The sequence below is a fragment of the Leptidea sinapis genome, chromosome 8 (genome assembly GCF_905404315.1).
Source record: "Leptidea sinapis chromosome 8, ilLepSina1.1, whole genome shotgun sequence".
Lineage (NCBI taxonomy): Eukaryota > Metazoa > Arthropoda > Insecta > Lepidoptera > Pieridae > Leptidea > Leptidea sinapis.
In genome coordinates, this window is record NC_066272.1 from 9969620 (window position 1) to 9996029 (window position 26410).

Genomic DNA, 26410 nt, shown 5'->3' on the forward strand with positions numbered 1-26410 from the left:
AGGGTGCACCATGGGTGCACTTAGAAATCGCATTTCCCCCCGAGTGATACATATAAATACACTGACGAGGATTTTTTTTAGTTTGAGAAAGTAAATTATAAAATATCTTAGATCATTTATACGTCTAGATAGACAATGAACGCTGTGAAAACATCGAAAAAAATAGACTTTAAAATTAACATTTATTTTGAGCAATTCACGCACACAAAGTGTCATACAAATCGCAAGTGTAAGATGTAGCTTCTCACGCACACTAAACTAATATTCCTGGCCTATTAGGACCTAATAATAATTGTATTGGCAAGTCATGAACACATTTTAATATCTCAAGTATGATTGTTGATTAAGTACCGTGATTGGTGTTGGTTAGTTGCTTTCAATATAATATTTGTTTATGCTAAGTAATCATCGCCGCCCACATTCTCTTACAACACCAGAGGAATCACAGTATATACTAATATAGTACAAGCATGTCGGATCGTCCTGGAAACACCGCACAAGGAAGCTCATTCTACAGTTTGGTTGTACGTTGAAGAAACTTCCTTCAAAACCGCATCCAGCGGAAAGCCACGCATCCAGATGGTGGGAAAGACAACGTAATTTGTGGCATGTCTTGCGAAGGTGAAATCTGGCGAAAGGAATTAGGTCCAACAGCTCTTTGCAACACTCCCCGTGATAAATGCGGTAGAAGACACAAAATGAAGCGATGTCTCTCACGGCCGTTTCCAATATTCAGTCTATCTCCGGTTGTGGCCTACTTGAGACAAAAATCGTAACAATAGTTGCCTTTTCTGTCCGAATAAACTTATCGACGGTAACTCACCTTATCCGTACACGCTGTCTGTCAATGGGAGGACGTATTTCTTACCAGCGATAGAAGTTAGTATGGAAATTATAATTTACGCGGCCCAATATAAGGCGATAAGAGTGACTTATCGGGTATATTGGGACAGCTTCAGATTATTGACAGCTAATTACTGACAGTAGAAGGTAGTAATTTATCTCTATTTGTATAAGATAGTATATTGGGAACGGCCGTGATCTAACGCAAGTAACGCCAAGTGATCTAGCCGTTCACAGAGCACTGGGTCGGACAGGAGATCTGTAGTAGTGGGCTTTGAGATGACATTAAGCTGTAGCCTTGAAGGTCCAAAAGTCGTAATCGTCCTCGAATATTGGAGACAGCAACTGATTTTACATAGTGTCCGTGCAAGGCGAGTCTTTTTGGAACTGTGCGACGCGACGTGGATGCGAGGAAAATTTTATATTTGGTACTAACTGGAAGCAAAACTCTGTTGCTGCTTTAATCATGCCTGGTGAACGAATCTTAAATTCATTTCAATTTCAAATATTTTTATTCAAAATAGGATTTAAAATTACTTATTCAACGTCATAAACATTCGAAATAATGTGCCTCAGACCTGAGAAGAAACGGTTGCAAGAAACTCAGCGGGCTGTTTTTCCTCATTTTCAATACACTTCTATGGGAAATGTTTTAACTTCAATAGCTATTGAAGTTAAAACCACAGCTAGCTACCACATGGGTAAGCCCAAACTCAGCGATTTTACCTAATCTTTTCTCATTAAGATATTTCACGATGCACTGGGGGGTCTGTACCTATTGTAAGGAATAAAATTTCTAACTCCGCGCGCTTTATATGCTTAATAGGTAGATAATTATTTATTTTGCAGATAATGTACTTAATTATTTTAATTTATTATTTTAAAACATTTGATACAACATTTCTAATAACCTAATTATTTTTATACAAATAATATGGTTTAGATACAGGTAAAATAAAATGCCAGTAAGTAAAATATAGTGTGGCCCTAGTAACAATATGGAACGGTTCAACAGTTTATTATAAAATAGCTTTGGTTTTTTATGTTTTTTTTATTTTGTAATTATAAACTTAATAAATAATAAATTATAAGACGTACAATGTTTAACAGTTCTTGATATTTAATGTTAATTATGTACATTGATGGATCTTTTACAGAATATTTTGACGTATAAAAAAGGATTGTCCGTATGTAATGGTGTTGAGTACGGTAATTGTTGTCTCGGGTTGGTCGTCATAGATGAGCTTAACCCTGCGCAGGCGCCGCTTCTGCCGCACCTTCAGGCTTCCAACCAGCAACCACTTTTTTAAGGAAAGCTGCAAACATAAACAAAATATTATTATACTTTCATACGAAAATAAAATATTTTGCGAGTCCTACCACCATATAAAAATAACAATATTAAAGACAAAAACAAGTTTATAAATACACTCATAGCTTTTTCTTGGTATAACAGATTCAGTGTTTTCAATGATTTTAAATTTTCTTCAATATGAACAAGAATTACTACAATGGTATATTTAGAACTTCCGTCTTGATAAGCACAGATTAACTACAGTACTTCCTTCAGTATATTTCTTCGTTTATTATAGACCTTTCTTCATCGCGTATTTACTTCAGCGCTACAATGAAATTTGACAGCGCTGATTCCACACATTCTAGAACTTCAGAAATCATCACTGGAGTAGCAGTCGTCTACGGGAACAATGACAAGAGAAAGGCGCTCAAGATTTCACACTGCATAATTGAATACAATTGAAGCTGATTCTAAAAATATCAACATTGAAAGCGATATTTACCTGTTGATACTCAATCTGTATGAACGACACTATTTCGTTATTTTATGTATCTGCTCACAATACCATAATACTTCTAGCGTCGCCTTTAAGTGAGGACTTAAAACTATTTATTAGGTGAAATTTTCTTTAGATGCGTGCGTAAGCCACGTCCACACACACAGAACGATAGCGAACGACTTTTTTTCCACTCGCCGCGCTACGCAACGCTTTCAGTTCATTGCTTTTTGGCGCCATTTTAGTTTAATGTAGAGTCTTAAGCGATTTTTGGCGAAAGAAAAATCTTATAAGTTCGTGTAACCGATATTCTCGAAAGATTTAAGATTATAGTCCCATCCCTATTCATTCGGCTGCTAGAAGTAATACGGGTGATAAATCTTTTTTGGACTTTTAATTAACTGATTGCATTTGTAAAATGATTTAAATTTTCACAGCATGTCATTCATCTTCTATTATTTTGAATAACTCGTCATTCCAGATTGAGAATCTACCTGAATGCTGCAAGAAAGCTGATAAGCACACAACGGGACACGTTTACAAAAGCCCATTTAAAAGCGTAATCGATGTCTTTGATAACGTATAACTTACGATCTTATAACTAAAGAGACGACAAGTACGGTCCTTACGCCATCACCTTTTTCAGGAATGCTGTAAATGTATAATATTATATAGCACACGCACAAACAATAGTGTAAGCATCTGTCTTATTGATGCTCGGGTGTGTGGACTGTCATGTGTATGTAATGCTTAGAATGCCGTTCCTATAGATGATAGAGACCCCACAATGAATGAAAATATAAAGAAAGATATATTCAAGGATGTGTCGTTGGGCATTTATGATTCCTCACTAGATGCCATGTATTTTAAAGAGAGCTTTAATTTTGATAGTCAAATTCGGACAAGTTATAGAGGCTCACATCGAATGTATAAATAACTAGTAATGGCATAGTTTCTATTTCATATAAAAGGCAGACAAGGTGTTTGATTTTAACCTACTGAAGTTTTGGTATATTTCTGTCTATAGCCTGAATTCTGACTGTTGTTAAGATAGTTTGTAAAGAAAAAATGTTCATAGCAGAACTTTCCACTATTTGTGTGTTTTGATAGTGAAGATACATTCCTCCAGGGTTCTGAACTATAAGATGACTATAATATTTATATTTGTAAAAATAATTTTAAGCATACATGTGTAGTGTGTACAAACAAAATAAAACATAACAAGTCTCAGCACTATGAGACTTATAGAGGTCACACAAAGTAAAACCACAACAGTAGAGTATGGCTTATAAAAATATAAGATTTACAAGATGAGGCTAAATACTTAATATACATTAACCAAACAGTTCAAACAGATTCATCTTCTAATATGAATCTTGAATACAATACAAATTCAAATTCTAAATTACTTTAAAATACTTCAAACTACAGAATCAGTCTCTCAAATATTATACAGCAAACGATAAAACATAATGCATATCGTGCTAAACAAATTGTCAATCACGTATAGTCATCATTCTCTTCCTTACAATACTACATCAGTCAATTCAATTGTGAACGACGTGTACGTAGCATTAGTAAGTAAAAGAGACAATGCTCTACGAAGCTGAAATTTTTCTCACCCCAAAGCCCGATATGCTTTATTTATTGTTTACTGAGTTGAAGATACTTACATGCATAAGGGATCATGCCATCCTCATCTTCGGCATCCATGCAGTCCTTTGTGATTTCTGCTGCTTCCTCGTCGGAAAGTTTTTCACCTATGCAATGAAAAAAGAGATTGATTTTGTTATTTTAAAATCTATATTTGGGAAATTTAGCGGCTACCCAAGTATTATTACGATCATATCAAGTAGGCCAATTAGCAATTACATTTTGACTTATTTTCTAGAACAATATCGAAGAATAAGTCCAATGTCACTTTTCTTATAGCCTCTCTACAGTTAAGGGGGAGGAAACTTAACTATTCATGTCAAGATTTATAAAACTCATCGATTCCTCACGACGGTGTCATTTGAAGGAATCTGCAACAAACTGAAGTTTATAGTCAGTTGTTGTTGAAATATTATTGCTTAAATATTACAATTGTCTCTTTATAAATTTATGTATTTCGTCCTAAGCTTTTCTATAAACAATTTATTATTCTATAGTTGAAGGTCAAATAAAAATAAAACACATTTTATCATTTAATTTCTTGAATTACAAAACTGGTGTTACGTGGTGAAGTGTACGTAGGTTTTCCAACCAATCAAAATACAAAATGATAATTTTTTTCAAATAAATGTTGTAAAGAATGTTAATTAACATTTGATATTAAAATTTAAACTTTTTGTGCAATAACCAACCGTACAAATAGTATCAATCTAAAAGAAAATTTATTAGTCATATTGTTACTTTGTCACGGCCAATACTAGCCACTATCTGGATAAATCTTACAGCGACATGGGCAGAAGTGAGGCTATAAACATACGCTAAATTTAATGCTAAAGTTTGGAGAAGTTTCCCAGGGAGCGCAATATAATAACAACGTAATCTTCGAGAAAAGCAAATACTCATAACATATTTATAAAGTAATAGGTATAGCAGCTAACGTAACACAAACCTAGGGCAAGAAGTGTGTGTGTGAGCTCAGCACCAAGCATCAGACCATTTTCACTCTTGTCGTACAGTTTCAAACATTCTAAGAAATCTTCGTAGCAGCCTTGGTCCTTGTCTTTCTTGCACTGCGCGTAGATGGGAAGGAACTCCTCAACCTATAGATTACAAATTCCTGTTAGTTCTATATCTGCAAAGGGATCATCATAAAATGAATTAATTATTTTTCCGTTTTCATGCTGAAAACTGTTTTCAATTATTCATATTTTCATTTATGTATCTAAATAGATTCCTTGCCACCAAAGTTGCAGAACAATCGGCAACAGAGTGGGCTTAGTTTAATGGTTGTTACATTTGTAATTCTTCTTTAATGAAACTTGTAAGTGTTCACAGGTGGAAGGGGAGACAGATGAGTACACCACGGCGATTTCTCTGACGCCAAGCAGTATCTTGCCAGCACAATATCGGTTTGAAGGCCGATGTAGCAAAAGAAGTTAGACTACTAAGACTTAACGCCTTCTGTATCAAACTGATAAGCCTAATGGCCTCGTCGCCGTGAGTTTGTGTTTTTGAACCGCAGAACATTATATTTTGTACGGCCGACGCTCCCTAACCATCAGGCAAAAGTTTTGCTTGTCTGGTAAGTTCTTCTCATAAATATCTGAGACGTATGCAGCAAATACAGCCTTGTTTTTATTAGCCTGTATTAAAATAATATAATAAATAGCATAAAATATAAATAGTTATAGTTTATTTTAGGAGACTAATCACTGTTCTATTTAGAATCATTAGTACTAAAGTAGCAAACTATTAACAATTTTTTCGTGTTTTTAAAGTATTAACCCTCACTTCTAAGATTAATAAACAAATAAAATTTGAAAACAAAATTTTATGAACGATGCGGGACTCGAACCCACGGCCTCTCGCGTTCCGAGCGACTGCTCTGCCAACTGAGCTAACCGTTCGAGAGGCGTGTCGTCATAAAATCTTGTTTGCTTTGTTCAACTCTCAGGTTGTGGCTTCATCTACAGGATCTACTATACAGTTTATAACCTGCTCAACCCCAATATTTGCATATTAAGAAATTGACTTGAGATGCCGCTCTTGTAAATCTAAACGTTTTTAAAGTGATAACCCTCACTTCTAGGATTAATACACAAATAATAATTATAATTAATTTTTTGATATATACAAGATTTTATGACGACACGTCACTCGAACGGGTAGCTCAGTTGGCAGAGCACTCGCACGGAACGCGATGGGCTGTGGGTTCGAGTCCCGCATTGCTTATTAAATTTTTTTTTCAAATTTTAGACTAATAACTGTTAAGACTGATCACAGTATGAATCAACCACAGTAGGAAGGTGTAATTGTTTTTTTTTTTATAATTTATAAAAATTACCGAGAGTTGCTTCTCGCCCTTCTTCTTTGTGCCACCGAGTTTCTCGATGGTTGCCAATGTGGGGTTGGAGTTGAGTGCCCTCAGCACATCTCCAAGGTTGAAGGCGTCGATTTTGCCGCTTCCGTCAAAATCGTAGATGGAGAAGGCGAAAGATGCCCCTGTGTTATTAATGAGATGGAACCAATTAAAATAGAACACTATAAAAAATTGTGTTAGTATTAGCCACTGACCTGTATAAATGGACAGGCTCTTCCAATGTTAGACAGCAATTTATTTGTGCCTATTTGAAGTGCCGCTCGCGAGCGTCCAGAGAACTAATTTTGACGTATAATACAAATGGCTGCGAAGGAACGTACAATACTCTGAAGTATTTTTGCATTTTGAATTAACTTCGGTCGTTTTCCGTGCTATTATATATACTACTACTACTACGTACTATAACGTAATAAAAAAAATTCCTATCGATGTTTGCTTAGCTAAGATTGTCAATACTGGTTTTAGTACCGCAGACTCTCGCTACATGGCCAACAGCGCCAAAATGGCGAATATCAAATAGGCACAAAAGCACATGACAGCCGCCAGTCCAGTGGTAAATAGTAGAGGTCAGTGGGATTAGTACATACTAGGGATGGATAGTTACGTATTAAGAATTAGTAATGTAGTCTGTAAGTCTGATGAAGTAAGAATAATTATTTTTCTGCTTACGTTGGTATAGATAGGAATTGAGATTTATTAATTGTACAGTTATGCAGATTAAAGAACTCCTTCGTGAGTTGAATTGATCATTTAAGAAACACTATTATTAATTTATTTTAAGCATAATGCTATCTTCCTACTTGTTAGTATGTTTGTTTAAATTCAAATTCAAATTCAAAAACACTTTATTCATGTAGGTCGTTGAAATAACATTTATGAATGTCAAAAAAAAAACAATTGTTTCTTATTGAATTTATCGTAAAGGGTTGAGCTAATGAGAAGAAGTAGCAATAAACTCATTGCCACTCTTTTAAGTCAAGATTTACATTTTAATTGTTTTTCCAAGCATTTGAATTACAATATATGCAAAGTGACGCAACAAAAATACTCAAATGTCAAAAACTGAAAGTCTTACACGAGTAAGTCAATAAAAGAAACTGTGTTATAAATAATTATAATACTACATAAATTAATATTAACTATTCATAGGTATTGTTATCACTATCAGCAATCGATATAAATACTAAATCTTACATTTTTAATTTTTGAAGCGATTTTATGTGTTTCATTCAATGTTATTCTAACATACCTATAGGTATACCTGCGTTCTTTAACGATTATATTATAGAAGATTTATTATGATTAGAGTATCTGCAGAGTTCATTTACTGAATTGTTAAATTTTATTTTCGTTGTTTCCTTAGATTAAGGATTGGTTTCTGCTGCATTTCAACTAGATACCGCAGGCAAGTCACAAAGTGCGGCAACTCTTGTGTCTCAAACAATGTGTGACGTTGTCGTGTCACATGTTCTGTTAAACTTTGCTAATAGTTAAACTAAAATGGGGGGTGCGTACTTTGTAAGAATATACTACAAGAAATAAGAAAGACAATGGGATCACATATCAACAGTAAGTATTTTGGATTTTATTAATTACAATGTTAAAAAAATACGAAGTGTTTGTTACAAAATTTTAAAGATGCCATTGAGTGTCAAGATGCCACGCACACAAGCATCTAATAGTTACCGTAATAAAAAGCAGTCCTTATTCTAATAGTGTTTCATTACAATGAAAAACAAACTAACCTAAAATAAAGAACTATTGTTTCACAAAAATACGATTGTAAAACATTCTCGTCCATTCCCAAAATCATAAAAAAATGTTAACATAATATTTTTTAAAAGGGCAATTGGTGATAGGCAGTCCGCGGTTCATTACTCTTTTGACATTTAAGGTGTGAATATCAGATGTTCAGCATTATTCTCAACTGCCAACCCAAAATGAGTCAACATTTAAAATTAGAATTACTGTAGGTGCCATGTTGGCATTAAAAAAAATCAGAAAAACTGCGATATTATTACGATAAACCATCATTTAATTTATTAAATGCTGTTTGTTATTTGAATCAGTTGAACGTATTTCCTCTTGACCTTGTTAATTAAATTATTGAGAATGCTTTTTTTATTTCAAGACCGGAACCAATTTGGTATTTTCATTGTTTATAAATAGGTTGACGGCGCTCGCAGCTATGAAACTTGAGTGGAGTTTCTCGGTTTGGGCGGATGATTGGGCGACTGGGCGGTACAAGACGTGACGCAAGAGGATAATTTTGGAACGCAGCGACGCATTGTAGTGAACGGTTTGTAGCGACGTTGGCCATTTATGAGAAGCGATCGTGAATGAGCTAATCTTAGAATAAAAGTCCGCTGCGTTATGTAAGGTTTATCAGAAAACTCAAACTTCATGTAAACGCAAGAGATATTAATTTGATAATTAATTTAGTTTATTGTTTCATGATATTGTTTATTATTATTATACTGGCCTTAGTCTTTAGCTAATCTTATCAAGCAAATACTGTACATAAATAAAATAATATTTAAACTGTGTTAAGCTATATGTTAGTAGTTATTAAACTTTAGTACTGGGTATATATTTCACAACACTGTTATAACAATTATGTAAAGGGGTTAAAATCATTAATATGTTTAAGTGTAAAACTATAAACTCATCACCAATACTTACTTTCGATGTCGTTTTTGCTGAGGTCGCTCTGAAAACAACCAAAAAGATTTCTATATTTTGCATATAAACATAGTGTTTTCAGTGTAATTCTATATGTACGAAGTATTCTTCATAATGCGATAGTGTGTGTTAATTATTTCAGTGTATGGTGAATCTTGTCGGCGCACCTTCCCCGGGTCTGCACATCACTATGGTTGCCGTCGAATCTGACGCTGTCATAAGCGTTTTATCGATCAACAGAGATATAGGAACCACGATATTATGTACACTAGAACAGTCCATTTCACAAACTCCTCGTCACTATTTCACTGGATGACTCACCATTTTGTGTGGTGTTAGTTGGTTCCCTCCCGGTCTTCACTGGCAGACGTTCCGACAAGAAGTGGGGCTCGGGAATATTTTGCCTCACTGTTTTAACTCACTGAGGTGGCGCTCGCCTATGGATATTTGAGATTGAGCCCAGGAGGTTTCCAATGTTCTATTTTCGGAGGAGATGAACCATGCCCACGGCATTCTCAGACGCGTTCGTCCCGTGCGAGAACGGGACGAAACACTTCTCACAAATCACACGTAAAGAGCCGATGTGCCACGGGGAAATCTACATTTACGAGAAACTATTTAGATCGTATCTATGTCAGATAGGTAACAATATATAAGGTGCGAATACATACCTACCCATACATTTAAATTTATTTGTAGTAGTTTGCTACTTCAATTACCTGTATATTTATAAGGTGCAAGTTATTTTTATTTTATGGGAAACCGTAACTGAAATCCCCACATGTAGGAGACACGTGCACACGAACACCCTTATAATTCCCACACCCCTGGAGATGTGATGGTTGAGGCAAACCATAGACATTAATCATAGTTAGCTGGAGTTACACTCTACTAAAATCACGTCCTCAAGACCTGTAGACCTTAATAGGTGGAGAATAATAATAATGGTAATTGCAGGTGATCTTTTTACCAGTGGGAGGCTCCCTTGCACAGGAAGCCGGCTAGATTATGGGTACGTCAGCGGCACCTATTTCTGCCGTGAAGCAGTAATGTGTAAGCATTACTGTGTTTCGGTCTGAAGGGCGCCGTAGCTAGTGAAATTACTGGGCAAATGAGGCTTAACATCTTGTCTCAAGGTGACGAGCGCAGTTGCAGTGCCGCTCAGATTTTTGGGTTTTTTGAGAACCCTGAGGGGCACTGCATTGTAATGGGCATGGCGTATCAATTACCATCAGCTGAACGTCCTGCTCGTCTCGTCCCTTATTATCATAAAAAAAAATGATCTCTGCAAAACCCAATTTAAAAAAAAACTCACGTTCTCATATAGCTCATTTTATATGAAGTATTTTAGGCTAAGATCTATAGAGCAACCTTAGACTTTTCTCATACCTTTCTTACGTAAAACTTAGCTTTATGTGCACCTAACCATAATGGGTCTCAGTGAATCAAACCTGTTCAGATTCTGCTGCGAAGCCACTGAAGACCCCATACACATTCTTCTGGAATGCGAAGCCATTGCCAAAATCAGGCTGGGGTGTCTTAAAACACCTTCACTCAAAGCAGAGGACGTGCCATGCCTGGACCCTCTAAGGATCCTACGCCTTCTAAAAGTAATAGGTCTCGAGGATATAATTTAAATCTCGGCACAGTAACACGTATCCTAGTTAGTAGCCTCGATTCTCCTCCTTAACTTTTAAGTTTGAGAACAGGCGCGCTAGCGCAAGAAGGGGGCACAATAGATCCTAGGATTTAAGTGCATTGAAATCCCCAAATCATAATAATAATAATACGTAAAACTTAGCTGAGTGTCATAAAACGTGAACTTGACTGTTGCATTGGGCTGCCTTAGCTTGAGCTCAGCAAAATTTCAGCTGTCAAATGACTATAAAAATACAAGTCCTAAATTATGCTAATGCTTACACTCAACTAAGTTTTGTCTGTATGCACGCGGGCCGTCGCGTCACTCGGTGTCGTTTATGCACTCCGAGCGCGCTCAATTGATATGGCGAACGAACGAATGCTTACCTAGTTCCTCATCTAATTAATGAATTACCCACTGATGTACGGAACTGTATAAATCCTCGTAATATTAAGAAGAAACGGAAGTCACTTAAAATAAATATATTTACACAATTTATCTAACTGGCACTAATGTTCTGTAGTTAATGTACCTAGATTTATCTCTTTGTTTGCATATATTACAAACCAGTGTGGTTTTCTGATGCTAGCTTTAAGTATTTTCTTTTGTAAACTTTAATGTAAATAAATAAATAAATAAAAATAAAGTACACCTTTAGATCAGCTCAGCCATAGACTGCGTTTATTTTAAAACAGAGGTTATATTATTTAAAAAAAAATCCAGCTTAAAGGACCCATCGTCATGTAGGTATTAAATGAAATCATATGCAGACAAATTCGCGTACGGGCGCTCGTTATAAATAATATAAAAAATGAATTTATAATTTATTAATCTACGATAAATTTTTACAGACAGTATAACATAATTCAATAGTTTTCAAAATTAATTAATTTCTGATGAGATGTCCTTCCATCTGGACGAGTGGACTAGAGCTTCATTGACAGTGTTGAACTTCCAGATGTAGTTCTGGAGCGACGGCGAGCGATGGTTGTCCAGGAGACTGGCTGCTCTCCATCGAGCCTCAGGCGATATTGGACACTTCCCACATATAGAACCATGTCTTGATTCCTGGTTTGAAAAAATTATGTTTTAATGTACGCACACTTTCATAAGTACATACTTACCATAACGCTACAGTGCAATTTTTGAAATAGCATTTAAGGTTTTATGGTTTTTCTTATACATAATATCTTATCAAAGTTTTACTTTGAAATAGTTATGAGAGCTCTAGAAGAGCCAAATTCCTATAAACCCTGATTCTATTAAGTCTACACATTGGTAAAATAATTTTATAAGTTCATCTCAACTCAAGGTAGGAAAGTCCGAAAATACGACTGAATTGGACAATCCCCAGATTCTCTTAGATTCTCTAGACAGGAGGTTCCTTGTCACCTTGTCACCAAATAATTAAATGGTATAGTTAAATTCGCTTATACTGACATCAAATGCTCACGATAAATTGGTCATAACAAATGAATGATACTATTTAGCATAAGGGTAGCTTTTAGCTCTACAAAACAAAATAATTTAATCATTATTACGTTTAATGGTAAAGGCAGTAAACTGCTTAGCGTCACGCCTAGCAGGGAAGAGAGAGAAAGATCCAGATGATTGGAAGGAAACTAATTTAAAATCAATTTTTATCACTATTACCAAAATAGTTTTTTAAGAGCAGTTTTCAATTTTAAAGTAACTACACTCTAGTACAATTTAGTACAAATCCGTCATTACAAGCGGTCATATTTAATGGACTTTAGTGTAATCACAATATCGGATATGATTTTTCTAGTCTTCATTGGTAGTAAGCGAGACTAGAAGAATCAACAATAAGCAGAGATTATTTTTGGTTGGTGTTATTGTTACTAAGTTCGCAAATTTCGTTCCAAAGATGTTCTAATTATGTTTGTAAACCATCCTACATATTTAAATACAGGGTGGCCGAGAAGTTGACGTCCAAAGCTTAAATTTGAAAGCCTCGTGGTATCATTATGAGAATCACCCATCTATGTATGTTCTACGATTTTGCGTAGTTTAGGAGATCATAATTTTTTGCCCTTTATCCGCTTTTTTCACCTAATTGTGGTTTAGGACTTTTTTCACTTTTTTTTGAACACTTTTAGTTTTTGATTTTGAATTTTATTATTGATAATTATTAACTACAGTTGCAATAGCCACATAAGAAACTATGAATAGTTTAGACAATGCGGAACTAGTTTAGAATTGCTAGCTAAATTCATGAAAACGTTCAAGGTATCAAAAAAAAATGGGAAGCCTATGGCTTCTAACTATTTTTAAAAAAGTTCTCAGAACATTGGCCAATAAAATGAGCCAAATTCAAATTTAAGCTTTGGACGTCAACTTCTCGGCCACCCAGTATAGTGTTAGAAGTGTAGAGTCTCTATGTGGAGCGATGACCATAGGGTAGAACGAGAGCTCGTCAGTTGGAACCTCAAAACGCGAAACAGTTTCGAGCGAGGTTTTGCTCATTGGCCGTAGTCAATCACTCATGGTAAGGCGACCCTTAAGGTGAAGGGTAAACAGAAAACACGTAAACAAGGTGTTTTTAGACAAGTTTTGTGGTGAAAATATAGCATTTGAGGCTATGAACACTACTTTATCCTGTTACACATACCCTTAAGTCTTACTCGTGCTAATGCTTATTGTTGGTTAAAGTTAGCACTCCAGAGCTATTATGAACTCCCAGTTTTCTTTGCAGTTAAACAAGTTTTTCTCGGCATCATGCATTTGTTTAGTATACTACTATCATAAAAGTTGTTCTTATAGATTTTACTTTTTTATGTAGGTACATTTATTCAGATTTGTAATCAATAATGAGGATTGTAAGCAATTAAACAGTTTGCGCCTGTTAAAATTTTAAATTTTCGACGCAAGAATTTTGAATCATTGTCTTTGTTTTATAGGAGCCGTGAACTCATATCGCTCAAGGTCGCCGGCATTTAGTGTCGCCTTAAGCTTAGATTAAGGATTGGTATCAGTTGTGCTCCAACGAGATACCGCAGGCGTAGTCGCAAAGACCGGCAACGGATACTACGCCCAAGTGGGCGAACTCGAGCCAGTCTCGAACAATGTGTGACGTTGACGTGCCACATGTTCTATTAAACTTTACTAATAACTGAAATTAAAATGCTGGGTTACGAAATAAAACACCGTAAAATTAATAATACAAGAATTAAGAAAGGCACTGGGATTACACATCATCAGTAAGTATTTTGTATTTTATTAATTTCCATTGAAAAATAACACGAAGCGTATGGTTTAAAATTTTAAAGATGCATCACACGCACACAAGCATCTAATAGTTGCCGTAATAAAAAAGCTATTGTTCTTAGGTAGTGCGGTATCAAATTGGAGGGTAGCGGAGACCACTCCTTGATCTAAGCCTATAAGCTTGTTTGTCCTGTATAAGTTAATACAGTACCTTCCTCTTGCCAAGCACTTTACGTTTCCACCACCATCCTCGAAGGCAAGCCAAGAGTCGCGCACCCTGCGAGCGACACCGGCGGGCAAGGGTACTCCGCTTGGAAGCCATCGTCGATGACTTTGATACTGCAGTGAACTCCTTAATCTTCTACCAAAACAATATTATCATGAGCACAGCGATTATTACAATTAAAATAATATTATGTGCGATCCAGTTCCGTGTACGATTATGGAGCAAAAGGTAACGGATTGTGCTAAGAAAATTTCACCACGTCTGAGTATAATATGCATGTGCTTCTATTGCAATAATTTTTTTGTAGTACAAATAATAGGTCGGGAAGAAGTTTTTTCACATACACTATGTATAAACTAGTAATATAATCTCTGTCTGTAATATTTGTGGGAGGCACCTTTGCACAGGATGCCGGCTAGATTATGGGTACCACAACGGCGCCTGTTTCTGCCGTTAAGCAGTAATGTGTTAACATTACTGTGTTTTGGTCTGAAGGGCGCCGTAGCTAGTGAAATTACTGGGCAAATGAGACTTGACATCTTATGTCTCAAGGTGACCTGCGAAGTCGTAATACCGCTCAGAATTTTTTGGTTTTTCAAGAATCCTGAGCGGCACTGCATTATTATGGGCATGGCGTATCAATTACCGTCAGCTGTCCTGTCGTACCTTATTTTCATAAAAAAATTGTATCTGGCTAGTTATAATGTCGAAGATGAACCTTACCCAAAAACTCTATATTTTGGTGACACACGAGCTCACTAAATGAAACCTAATGAATTTGCGATTCTTTATTGAGACGTAATGAAATATATAAAAATAATTTATTGAAGAGACTGATGACTGGTCATGTAAAGTGGATCACGTACGAGAAGAACGTCCGTCGTGATCGTGGACTAAGTACTGTCAGGCTTCACAGACTGTGGCTAAACCCGGGTAACTTGCAATTAGGTTATGCTGTGTGAATGGTGCCGCCGGGCCATTTATTGGACCTATTGGATCATCTTCCCATCCTCATTTATTGCCATAAAAAAGAAAATATCGTGTGACGCCAAAATTTTGACGCAAAGCTCGAGAAGAGCGCCCACGCGGCGAGCGGCCTCAACGTCCGAATAAAAGATTTGCCTCACAAATATTTTGAATCGATTTTTATATGTAAATTTAAATTGAAAGAAAACAATATTAATAAATAATCATAAAATACTGATTGTTTTCATTTTCCCATTGTCACACGGGTACTCCAAATCTCGAGCGATTGCAAATTCCGTGGCAAAGCCAAATTGGTTTCGTAGAAACTGGGAATCATAAATAGAGCACGTCAATACTTCAATCCCGCCCATATTCTAGCGCTCTACAAAGCGACCTGCGCTGGCCACATACGGAGTATTACTCTCATCTCTGGTCTAGCGCACCCCAATATCAGCTCGAACCATTTGACGGCGTGTAACGCAGACCTGATCGAGCACACCACCTGGCGTTGAGTAGAGACGTCGATTTATTGTATCTTCTATCGCATCTACCACGGTGAGTATTCCGAAAAGATGTTTGAACTGATTCCTGCCGCCGAATTAAATCTTCGCTCGACACGCCACATATTAGGATGTTATGCCCACTATCTGGATGTCTGTGTCTAACACAGACAAACAATGGAATGTGGTTCGTTTCCAGGATGACATTACGTACGAGATTACATTACGACATGGATAGGCTACCTTTACAAAAAGCGCGTACATTTTTCTAAAAGGCTGGCGGTTCCTGTGGTTCCTCTGGTGTTGCAGGAATGTGGGTAAGTAGTGGTGATCACTTAACATCAAGTGATCCGTACGCTTGTATATCGTACACTTCAATAAAAAAGGTGTAACCTCTTCGTGAGCTTGAATCAAATCACCCGATCCATCTTCCACTAAGCTAACTTCTTGAAGTGTCGACGGATTCGGTTCCGCTAATGTTATTGGTTCTTCTTGGTTCTCGGAACATTGTTCCTCACCTTAAAATACATAAATAAATTATTCAGTAAGAGTTTTAAAAGATACTGTATATTTCAACGCGAGGAGATGATTCCTACCGCAGAAAACTGAGAAGGACAAACTCAGCCTTGAGTTGGCTAACGACATATGAGACGTTAGCTCGATGATCATAGCCCGGATAGTCTATACGGCCAAAGGTCTTATAGCGAAGAGCCTCGATCAATATATTAAGAGGTTCTCACTAAGCGGTTGGCTCAAAGATCAGATACAGACACCTCTATCTACAGCCCTCCCACCGGTAACTTGGGCATGCCTGCGCTGCGGGCGGAACACTAAGTTGAAGTTTTTATGGTATTTTGTTTTTATAAATATATAATGTGTGTTAATTAAATAGTATAATACATATTTTTAAAAACTAAGATTTAAGAAAGAAAAAGAATATATGTGAATAGAAATAATAAAGATCATTTTTTTTCATCATTTCATGATTATTAGAGTTCTGACTATTCACACAATTTTTCAATAGGCAATCGGGATTTGTATGATCTTACTTTCGTTATGTAACTTAACTTTTGTTATTTTCCAATATCAGAACATGCTTTTCATTATTGTGTTTAATTCATTAGGAATCATTCATTCGTTAGGAGTAATTTTAGTCAAAATATGATAACACCTCAGATTATTCCTATTAAACCTATGGCTAACTTAAAGGGGCACGTGGAGACTACTTGAGTTAATATTCTAAGGAGTTTACTGTGTAATTTACCACCTCGACAGATATGGTATTTCATACAACTTTTGCCGGCCGCTGCTCCCATGTATTTGGCCAGTACAGCAATTTCGATTTATCACGAAAAAGATGGTCAAAATAATGCACAAATTTCCAAGCATGTTTGAGAAAAAATATATTTTTCTACTACCATTTCGTAATTTCCTCAATAGAAACCCGCAAATCATAACACAGAAATATTCATTCCTAGTTATTTCCTACAGGTCATTTCGTAATGATCATTTCCAAACGCTTCAACTGAACTACAATGAAAAATTTAAATATTTTCATTGCATTGTTTTCAAGTAGTGTGACAATGAATAATTGTCTTAAAAAAGCGCATGTACCCGTGCAATGTCGACGTGAAACTCTTATCCGAATCTAAATACCTATATTTAAATTAATCTTTGTTCTAAATTTATCTGCACTAAAGTAATAAGAAATTTGTGAAGCCGTAAAACTCACGATTCAATGTCAGAAACGCATTTTCGTATGACGCAAGATCAACCTTGTCAATATTTGCGTCGTGATTTTCCACTGGCACCTTCAAATATATTAAAGATATATTACTAAACTAAAAGAACAAGTATTCTGTCGATTGATTCAGTTCAACACCTACCACCATGTTAGATCCCTCTCCATAATTATTCAAAATGTCATCTTTTAAAGTTGGGAACGTTGCGTCATCCATATAAGAATAGCTGGATTGGCTTGAAACGTCAGAAGGTGTTTTACTTTGAGCTACAGTTTCTTCGCCAAAAGCGCGATTTAACGCGGAATTTATAAACGACTCCATTACACTCTTCATAGTCACCAAAATATCCGTTTCAATTATATCTTGTGTTTCTGATTCGTCGCAGTACGCTGTGAGCTCCACATCGCTCAGATCGAATAGATTATTAATGAACAATGACGTTGATTTCGTGGTGTCACTATCGTCCTGAAATTAAAATCTGCAATCAGGGATATATATCTACGAGTTATATAGTACTATCCTTTCATCTGGAATTAAATGAACTATTAAACTACCAACTGAGAATGTCCTACTAGTTTGTCAATTTGTCTGATACGAATTTTCTGTGAAATGGGGGTTGAAATTCGATATCTTCGCTATTTGCGAACATGTATGGACTTTTTTTTATGGAATAAGAGGACAAACGAGCGTACGGGTCCCCTTTTGTTAAGTGATCACCGCCGCCCACAATCTCTTGCAACACCAGAGGAATCACAGGAGCGTGTAAGGAAGGTGTACGCGCTTTTTTTGAAGGTACCCATGTCGTATCGTCCCGAAAACACCGCACAAGGAAATTCATTCCACAGCTTTGTAATACGTGGAAGAAAGCTTCTTGAAAACCGCACTGTGGAAGACCGCCACACATCCAGATGGTGGGGATGATATCCTAACGTGTGGCGTGTCGTGCCAAGGTGGAATTCGGCGGCCGGAATTAGGTTAAACAGCTCTTCGGAACACTCCCCGTGATAAATGCGGTAGAAGACACATAATAAAGCGACATCTCTACGCAACGCCAACTGATCCAGCCGTTCACAGAGCACTGGGTCCCCGACAATTCGAGCTGCTCTACGTTGCACGCAGTCAAATGGATCGAGCTGATACTGAGATACGCCAGACCAGAGATGACAGCAATACTCCATCTGTGGCCGGACCTGCGCTTTGTAGAGTGCTAGAATGTGGGCCGGCTTGAAGTATTGCCGTGCTCTATTAATGACGCCCAGTTTCTTCGAAGCCAATTTGGCTTTGCCATCCAGATGGCCACGAAATGGGCAATCGCTCGAGATTTCGAGACCCAGTATTCCGATACTAGGCGAGGCTTTAAGGGAAGTGCTGTCGTAGAGCGGTGATACGACAAATGGTTTTTTTTGTGGTAAACGCGCAAACTTGAGCCTTCTGGGGGTTAAATTGAACAAGGTTAAATTTACCCCATTCCGCGACCTTCTCAAGAGAGGACTCGATAGAAGACACAAGTTTCTCCCGGCACCGCTCGATGATTTCCCGAGAGAGACCTGCATGGCCCGTCTATACGGCATCACCAGTGCTGTCGTATGCATAGCAATGTATGTTGGAGGTGTCCTTAACATACCATTGATATGCAGAAGAAATAGCATGGGGGATAGTACACAGCCTTGGGGCACTCCAGCATTCACGGGCTTCGGGTTCGAGCAATATCCGTCGACAACGACCTGTATGCTGCACCCAGTGAGGAAGCTGGAGGTCCACTTGCACAAGCTCTCGGGAAGCCCAAATGATGGAAGTTTTGAGAGAAAGAGGACTTCGATTGATTGCCGTCCATACAAGTTGTTGACGACTGCGTTTTGTTATCGCACTACAAATATTTCAATTCTTTTTTGTTCGTATGTTTTTGAACCTTAATCTAAATCAAATGCAGTGCCATATTAAACTTAAGTGAACAATTTAACTACTTACATTGAAAACTTCATCTCCTTGTCCAATCAACATGTATTCAGTGTTACCGTGGATTACTGAAAATAATACACTAAATCAATTATTGATTTCTCATTCAACTGTTCATTGTAACTCTGTTGTCTTTATACCTTATCATGTTGTAAAATCATATTATCATGGGTACATCGCCCAACAAAGAACTTACTAACTCAACTTATCTGAGTAGTAAGCATAAAAAGTTTACATTTGTTTCTAGTCTTAATATTCTGACTATCACAGTTTCTAGAAATTTTGCTATTGTGCCTATGTACATACATTATATTATACAGAATATATTGAAAGGCAACAGTTAAAATGATTATTCCTTAAAAAATCTCTTAATGATTCTTTAGATTATAAATAACCCTCTTCTGCAACACAAAGATGGTATTAATATTGACTGGATTGGTTCATAATAATATCCCGTAGGACATAAACTATAAAAATAACAAAATTAAACTAGGCGGTATCTGTGTCAGTTAAGTGTCTAATCTTTTTAACCGTGTATGCTGCAGAACTAAGTCTATTAGCCAATCATTCAATATTGCAATTGGGACCGTGAGAAGTAAGACCGTGAAATATGCTAGATTCCACCGGTTTTACCAATTCTCCGTTTAAAAAAACACTCGGATCTACATTAGTGACTTTTGGCACGGTAAATTTAATATATTTCGTTTTCTTGCTATTAAACAATAGATTATTGACGCTAAACCAGTACACGATGAAACAAATTATAATGCCAAACTTAGACAGAGCTAGCTGGAAGAACTGACTAGGCTATTTTGTTGCAATATTTTCGGTAGCCAGGCTTTCTCTTCAACTTTCATTAATATATCAGCCATTTCAGTCAGGTATAGCTATGTGGCCGGAACTTACTACCAGTATTTTTGTGTCGCAGCCACATATTCAGTCAGTTAAGCATTGCCCATTTAAACGGTATTAGTTCTTGACACGTCCACGCAAATATTACCTACTCTGAACGGTCTCATTTCAGCTAGAACTTACTGTTGTCGAGTTTCTGTGGTGTGGATGTCATGATACTATTAATCTTGCTCTCGTTAAAGTTCTCCTTGTCTCCATTGGGGACTAACAGAATGGAGTCTGTAACATACGTTGCGTCTAGGCAGCCAGCCATCTTTTGCAATCCTAGCACATATTTCCATGGCTGTCCTAAAAATTTAAATAAAACTAATGCTTCATCTATCCAAAATGGATAAGCCAACTTCAAAGACTATAAGAATATAATATAAAAGTTAAAAAATGTGGTGCGGTCCAGTAGGAAAATGCAACAGAAGCAGTTATGTGGGGACGTAATTAAAAAAGAACAGGCGAGCTGCCAATCATACAAAACGTAAAAAATAAATTTCGCCATATTTAATGACTACAAACTCTTTTAAAAATAATTATTATTTTTGAAGAATTACTAAACTTCGATAAATAACAATATAAAACGTTCTATTAAGTGTAGTGTATTTCGGTTTATATTTTTAGTTCGACTCTAATAACCTTCTTTTTAATTCAATTGTACAAATTATAAGTAGTTTTAGAATACCCCACTGACTCTTAAAACTGAAAAACAGCTACTCCATTGAATGTCATTGTTGGCTTGTTTGCTCTTTTGTATTTTATTTTATTTGAATCTTAATAGCAAAATCATAAACTGTCAAAACAAGTTTTAATCTAGCATTGTTCATTCATGAGAATTTTTATCAAAGTATTATCCCTTTCCCCTGGAAAGGTCATACTGAAAAGGACATACAGGACTTCCTACCAAACATTTCATCTATTTAGCGATTGAAACGCGAAAGGGTAGCAAATGTGTGTTTCAATGTTAAGCTATAAATACATTATCGGATTTGGTACGGCTGAACCATCGAACGGGGTCCGGTAGATGACCGTATATCCATCGCACAGAATATTTATTATTACCGCCCGGACTACAGTGTACTCAGTACACTGAGTACCACGCCCGACCAAATCCGACCATGTGTCTAGGGCCTAAGCTATTATTGTCGTATTCATATTGGTATGTTAGTATGTATTTGCACTGTTGGCAGTATCAAAACTTTACCTGAATCATAGGCTGCATTCGCAATGACGTTGGCTTCCTCCAACACCTGGCTGACCAAATGAACAGCTGTCAACGCGGCCATGCGTCTCTCATGGGGCACATCATGTTCACCTTTAATAAGAGGACCGTACGTCATAAGATCACAGTCAATGGAAACAGCACTTGGGCAGACGTAAATTTCCATTGGAATTTATCACTTTCTTGGAAGAGGCGAGTGGTTTATTCTCTGTTTATACCTGTTTTTCCCACAAATCACCAGTCCGTCTTTAGCTGTTGTACTATGGTTCTCCAACTTATTGAAGGCACATAAGATAGCACCTCTCGTCTCAAGGTGACGGGCGAAGGGTGGTTTTGACGCCTTTCGAGTATGATTATACTATCACTGTTATGGATGTATTTGTTCCATCACTCAAATTATAATCAAAAAACTTAAAAGTGAGCTTTATATATTTTTTTTTTGCTTTTCACTTAAATTATTTTCTAGTGTATCAAAGTAAGTAGGTACTTAAAATAAAAATACTCGATTAAGTCTGGTGTTTGAAGTCAAAATATAAGACTAAAGATACAAGAATATTGTATCGTCATCAGTACCTACTCAAGTCGATTGTTCGACTTGTAGATGGTAAAAAACCATGAAAATTAGATACAGCACAAGCAATAAAGTATATAAAAAGGCAGTCCGGTTCTATATTATAAATGGACAAAGAGTACAATGCTATATGATACTCTTTGCAGAACAAACACCTCTTGTTCTTAGTCGCTACAGTCTGGAACATTATGACGTAGTAACAGAGGTATTGGTAATCCGCCTCGCAATTTCTCAATATGCGACACACATGGAGATATATTGGATCACGAGAAACTACCGAGGCGTCTTGTAGGACAATGGAGCCGTTGTGATAACTGAAGGTATTATTCAATTCAAATTAGAAAATTTCGGTAAAAGTTTTGCTTTCTTTCACGAACTACAAAGCTGTGGAATGAGCTTCCTTCTGCGGTGTTTCCGGGACAATACGACATGCGCACCTGCAAAAAAAGCGCGTACACCTTACTTAAAGGCCGGCAACGCTCCTTTAATTCCTCTGGTGTTGCAAGAGAATGTGAAGAGCGGTGATCACTTAGCACAACCCGTAAGCTCGTTTGTCCTCCTTTTCCATAAATATGAAAAAGTTCATCATAACAATATGATATTTTTCGTTCTGCTTGATTTAAGTTAGAGAAGTAGGAAAGTTATCTCCGTTATCATGCTTATCGCATGTTGGAGATACTAAAGGGCTCCAAACAACAAACTCATCTATTCCATATATTATTTTATTTTCTTACAGACTCACAAGAAAAGGTCAAATTAAACATCTTATAATTTTACTTATAAAGGTTTAAAGCAAAAACACAAAACAAAACGAAGTGTGTTTAGTCATTCGTCTCGTTCGTCATCACTTAATTAATATAATTTGATACGATTATAATTTGCAAATCTTACGCAATTAAAAAGTTCTCACCTCCATTGTTTGTCATGTTATCAACATTAATTAAGTTATCAACTTCCCTGGATCCCTGGATATAGTAATTTTTACATTGTTTGGCATATGTGACATACTTATGAATGACAACTATTAAATTTCTCATTTTGTTGTTTTTAAATCATGTGCGGGGCCAGTCCTTATTGATTTTTAAAACATTTTTAATAGTAATAACACGCTCCTTACAACACAATAATAATTATTGTGTACATTGTAATGCGGAATCGGAGCGGTGCCTGACGTATTGGTCGGAAATTAATAAATTATACAAAATATTAAATCCGCCTAGAATATACTACAAAATCATACACATTTTTTTACTTAAATGCTTTTTAAAAGTTAATCTTTGTGTTCGAGTGTAGTTAGCTATTTGGTAAGAATTATTAATATACTCCGACGTTTCGTTGTCTCTCCAGACAACGAAAGGTCGGAAAGGAAAATTTCCATCCTTTAAGTAGTATTTTTGTTTTATTTAATTTTGTTAAAAATATGTAATGTATGCATGGCAGATTTAACTATTAACTAGCTACTTGATAGGAAACATGTATTATAGCAGGATCCCCACCGATTGTGCAAAGTGCTTATCACATAAATGAATAATTCAAAAACAATATTTCCTATAAATATACATGCTTATAATTGTGCTTTTGTAATATATAAATATTTTTTGTCTGTCTGTTCTTTTGTTCTGGTTAATGTCCGTAGCGGCAGGACCTATGTTGACAAGACTCTCATTCGCAGATAGTTGATGTTATAAAGAATTATATACTTTCATTTTGGAAGATGAAGTAGGGTTTCGCCGAAAAAAATATTAATTATGAAATTCTTCAGGTTTTCAAGGAGCTTTCTTCCACGTACTACAAAGCTGTGGAATGAACATCCTTGTGTGGTGTTTCCGGACCGATGTGACATGGGTACCTTCAAAAAAAGCGCGTACACCTTCCTTAAAGGCGGGCAACGCTCCTGTGATTCCTCTGGTGTTGCAAGAGATTGTGGGCGGCGATGATCACTTAACAACAGGTGACCCGTACGCTCGTTTGTCCTTCTATTCCATATAAAAAAAAATCTAAGCAAAGTGTGGGTCTCAGATCGTTACATAGGTACCTACCAGTACTCTAATTTTCCTTCAATTCCTACAAAAAAAAACCATCAAAAGATACGTTGCTGTAGGTACCAATCGAACAACGTAGAAATTCTTGCGATATGAGGGAGACACAAAAAGCATTATTATTCATGAAAAACTATTTTGGTGTAAAGCCAACAGCAATAATATCTAGCCTCGGACGTTTTTAGAATAACTCTTGATTACCGTGTTGGTATCGTTCATACTTTGAAACGATTCGAAATATCTCAAGTTGAATAACAACTGTTTTCAGCATAAGTACTTCAAAATGCTGTTTTTTATGAATTTGTCGATAATATTTCATAACATCAGGGCCGGATTAAAACATAATGCCGCCTCTGGGCACCGGAAAAAAATCCGCCCCAATACTGGAATTTTACTTTAACTTATAGTTTATAAAAAGGCATAAAAGGCATTTATTTCTCAAAATTGATTCCTTTAGAATTCTTTTTGATGTCATTTCTAATAACTACTAGATACTACTACCGCTTCGGAAACTAATGGCGCTCTGGCGCTTTGAGAGCATATATTTTATTTTTCAAAACTAGAATACCTAATTTATTATCTACAGAAACTTTATTATATGTTTTATATTTAAAAACATAAATAAATATTTGTTTTTTTCTAACAATTATAAATTGGCACTAAGAGTGACTCATAATTATATTACATCAATTTCTTCACAGGCAAACACGTCTGACTTTTTGAATTGCTAATGGGTCGATTAAATCTTCGCAATCTAAACGTTGAGCAATCTTGATAAGACTTTAAGAAAAAAAATTATTTCGCTTTCAAAATTTTGTCGCCCTAAAAAATTCGCCGCCCTGGGCACTTGCCCCAACTGCCCCTAGTGTAAATCCACCGCTACATAACATCAAGAATTTGTTTCGTAAAATATGCTCCCTGTTGTTATAATTAAATTGTTTCACAGCAGTACTGTCAAACCGTGCGTCAATAAATTCTGTTATAGAAAATATGTCCATACAAAACAAATATTAGAAATAAAAAATTGGTTGTCTGTAAGGTCGGTTTACTGACGATAGTTGAACGTGACAACGTCTTAAGAAAATACCGATGGAATGGTAGCATTTTTAAAAAGAAAATTTTAATTTCATTTGTTTAATAGATTTGTATGTATATAGAGAAGGAGGTAATTGGAAATCACAATGAAATTGATCAAGTTAGATTTATTTGTACGCATATATCATAGAGGTCTTACTCATAGAAGAAGAAATTAGTGACTTTTGGTTACCATGACTACAAAGCAGTTATTACGTTGTCATGCTTATAAAAAGTTGTAATTAATTTATAAAATTGTTTTCTTATATTAAATAATGGTGAATGCACTGATTTGCTCATAGTCTACTGCTGATACTCTACTCTATCTCATATAACAGCATAAATACAATTATGTCATTTTTTTTTACAGTTTAATAGTTTTTACAAGTATAAATGTGCGTTGAGCAATTGTTTTACAACTTTTAAACATGTGTACTTAATATTTAATTTCTTACAATCTGTGTTATTCTGATGTCGAACGCTGCCGAACGCTAAGGCCGATTGTGCTTCTTTGTCGCTCGTTCCGCGCTCTCGCTTGCACTTCAAGCCTTACATGGAACGCCTCAGAGCGAGGTAACGCCGCATGAGTCATGTTTTTTCGTGCGTGCAGCCGGCTCTATCGAATTATAAGACGTTGTCACGTCAAAAATAATTATAGGCCCCAAATCAAAATAAAAAAATATCCTTTCTCTCAAGTTGGGCTAAACTGCACTCCATGAAGTACTTTAAATGCGTTCATTACTTTAGGAGTTCATTGGAAACAAACATGACACTGGATTTATATATATTAGTAGCTGACCCGGCAAACGTTGTTTTGCCATATAAATTATTTTTACTGTTAGACCGTTTCTTGGACATTCCAACATTACTTTATTGTTCTAAAATAAACGTAGCCTAAAATTGTAAAAAATATTACCGTATTATATACATGTAGTAAAAAACAGTTATTTCAATATTACAAACAGACACTCCAATTTTATTTTTATGCATAGATACCTA

The 26410-nt window shown here is 36.1% G+C and overlaps 2 protein-coding genes across 7 annotated transcripts; both read right to left on the minus strand.

The window, feature by feature from the left end:
- Positions 1 to 1874: 1874 nt before the first annotated feature.
- Positions 1875 to 9813, minus strand: LOC126965620 (myosin light chain alkali). Of its 2 annotated transcripts, XM_050809291.1 has the most exons (7): positions 9673 to 9813; positions 9352 to 9379; positions 6634 to 6791; positions 5239 to 5389; positions 4310 to 4396; positions 3228 to 3287; positions 1875 to 2159 (listed from the first exon to the last, which is right to left on the minus strand). In XM_050809291.1, exons 1-6 carry the CDS (start codon positions 9673 to 9675, stop codon positions 3262 to 3264), a joined length of 453 nt encoding a protein of 150 aa, XP_050665248.1. In that variant the 5' UTR covers positions 9676 to 9813; the 3' UTR covers positions 1875 to 2159; positions 3228 to 3261. The 2 variants fall into 2 exon arrangements, with proteins under 2 accessions (XP_050665248.1, XP_050665247.1); XM_050809290.1 differs by lacking the exon at positions 3228 to 3287.
- A 1830-nt stretch (positions 9814 to 11643) lies between these two features.
- LOC126965612 (uncharacterized) lies at positions 11644 to 26033 on the minus strand. Of its 5 annotated transcripts, none has more exons than XM_050809277.1 (9): positions 25867 to 26033; positions 21710 to 21820; positions 20644 to 20808; positions 19621 to 19676; positions 17797 to 18117; positions 17643 to 17721; positions 16304 to 16428; positions 14430 to 14579; positions 11644 to 12058 (listed from the first exon to the last, which is right to left on the minus strand). In XM_050809277.1, the coding sequence occupies exons 2-9, from the start codon at positions 21789 to 21791 to the stop codon at positions 11873 to 11875; spliced, it is 1164 nt and encodes a 387-aa protein (XP_050665234.1). In that variant the 5' UTR covers positions 21792 to 21820; positions 25867 to 26033; the 3' UTR covers positions 11644 to 11872. The 5 variants fall into 5 exon arrangements, 4 of the variants coding, with proteins under 4 accessions (XP_050665234.1, XP_050665233.1, XP_050665236.1 ...); XM_050809276.1 differs by lacking the exon at positions 25867 to 26033 and adding an exon at positions 23209 to 23297; XR_007729565.1 differs by lacking the exons at positions 17643 to 17721; positions 25867 to 26033 and adding an exon at positions 23209 to 23303.
- Between the last annotated feature and the right edge of the window lie 377 nt (positions 26034 to 26410).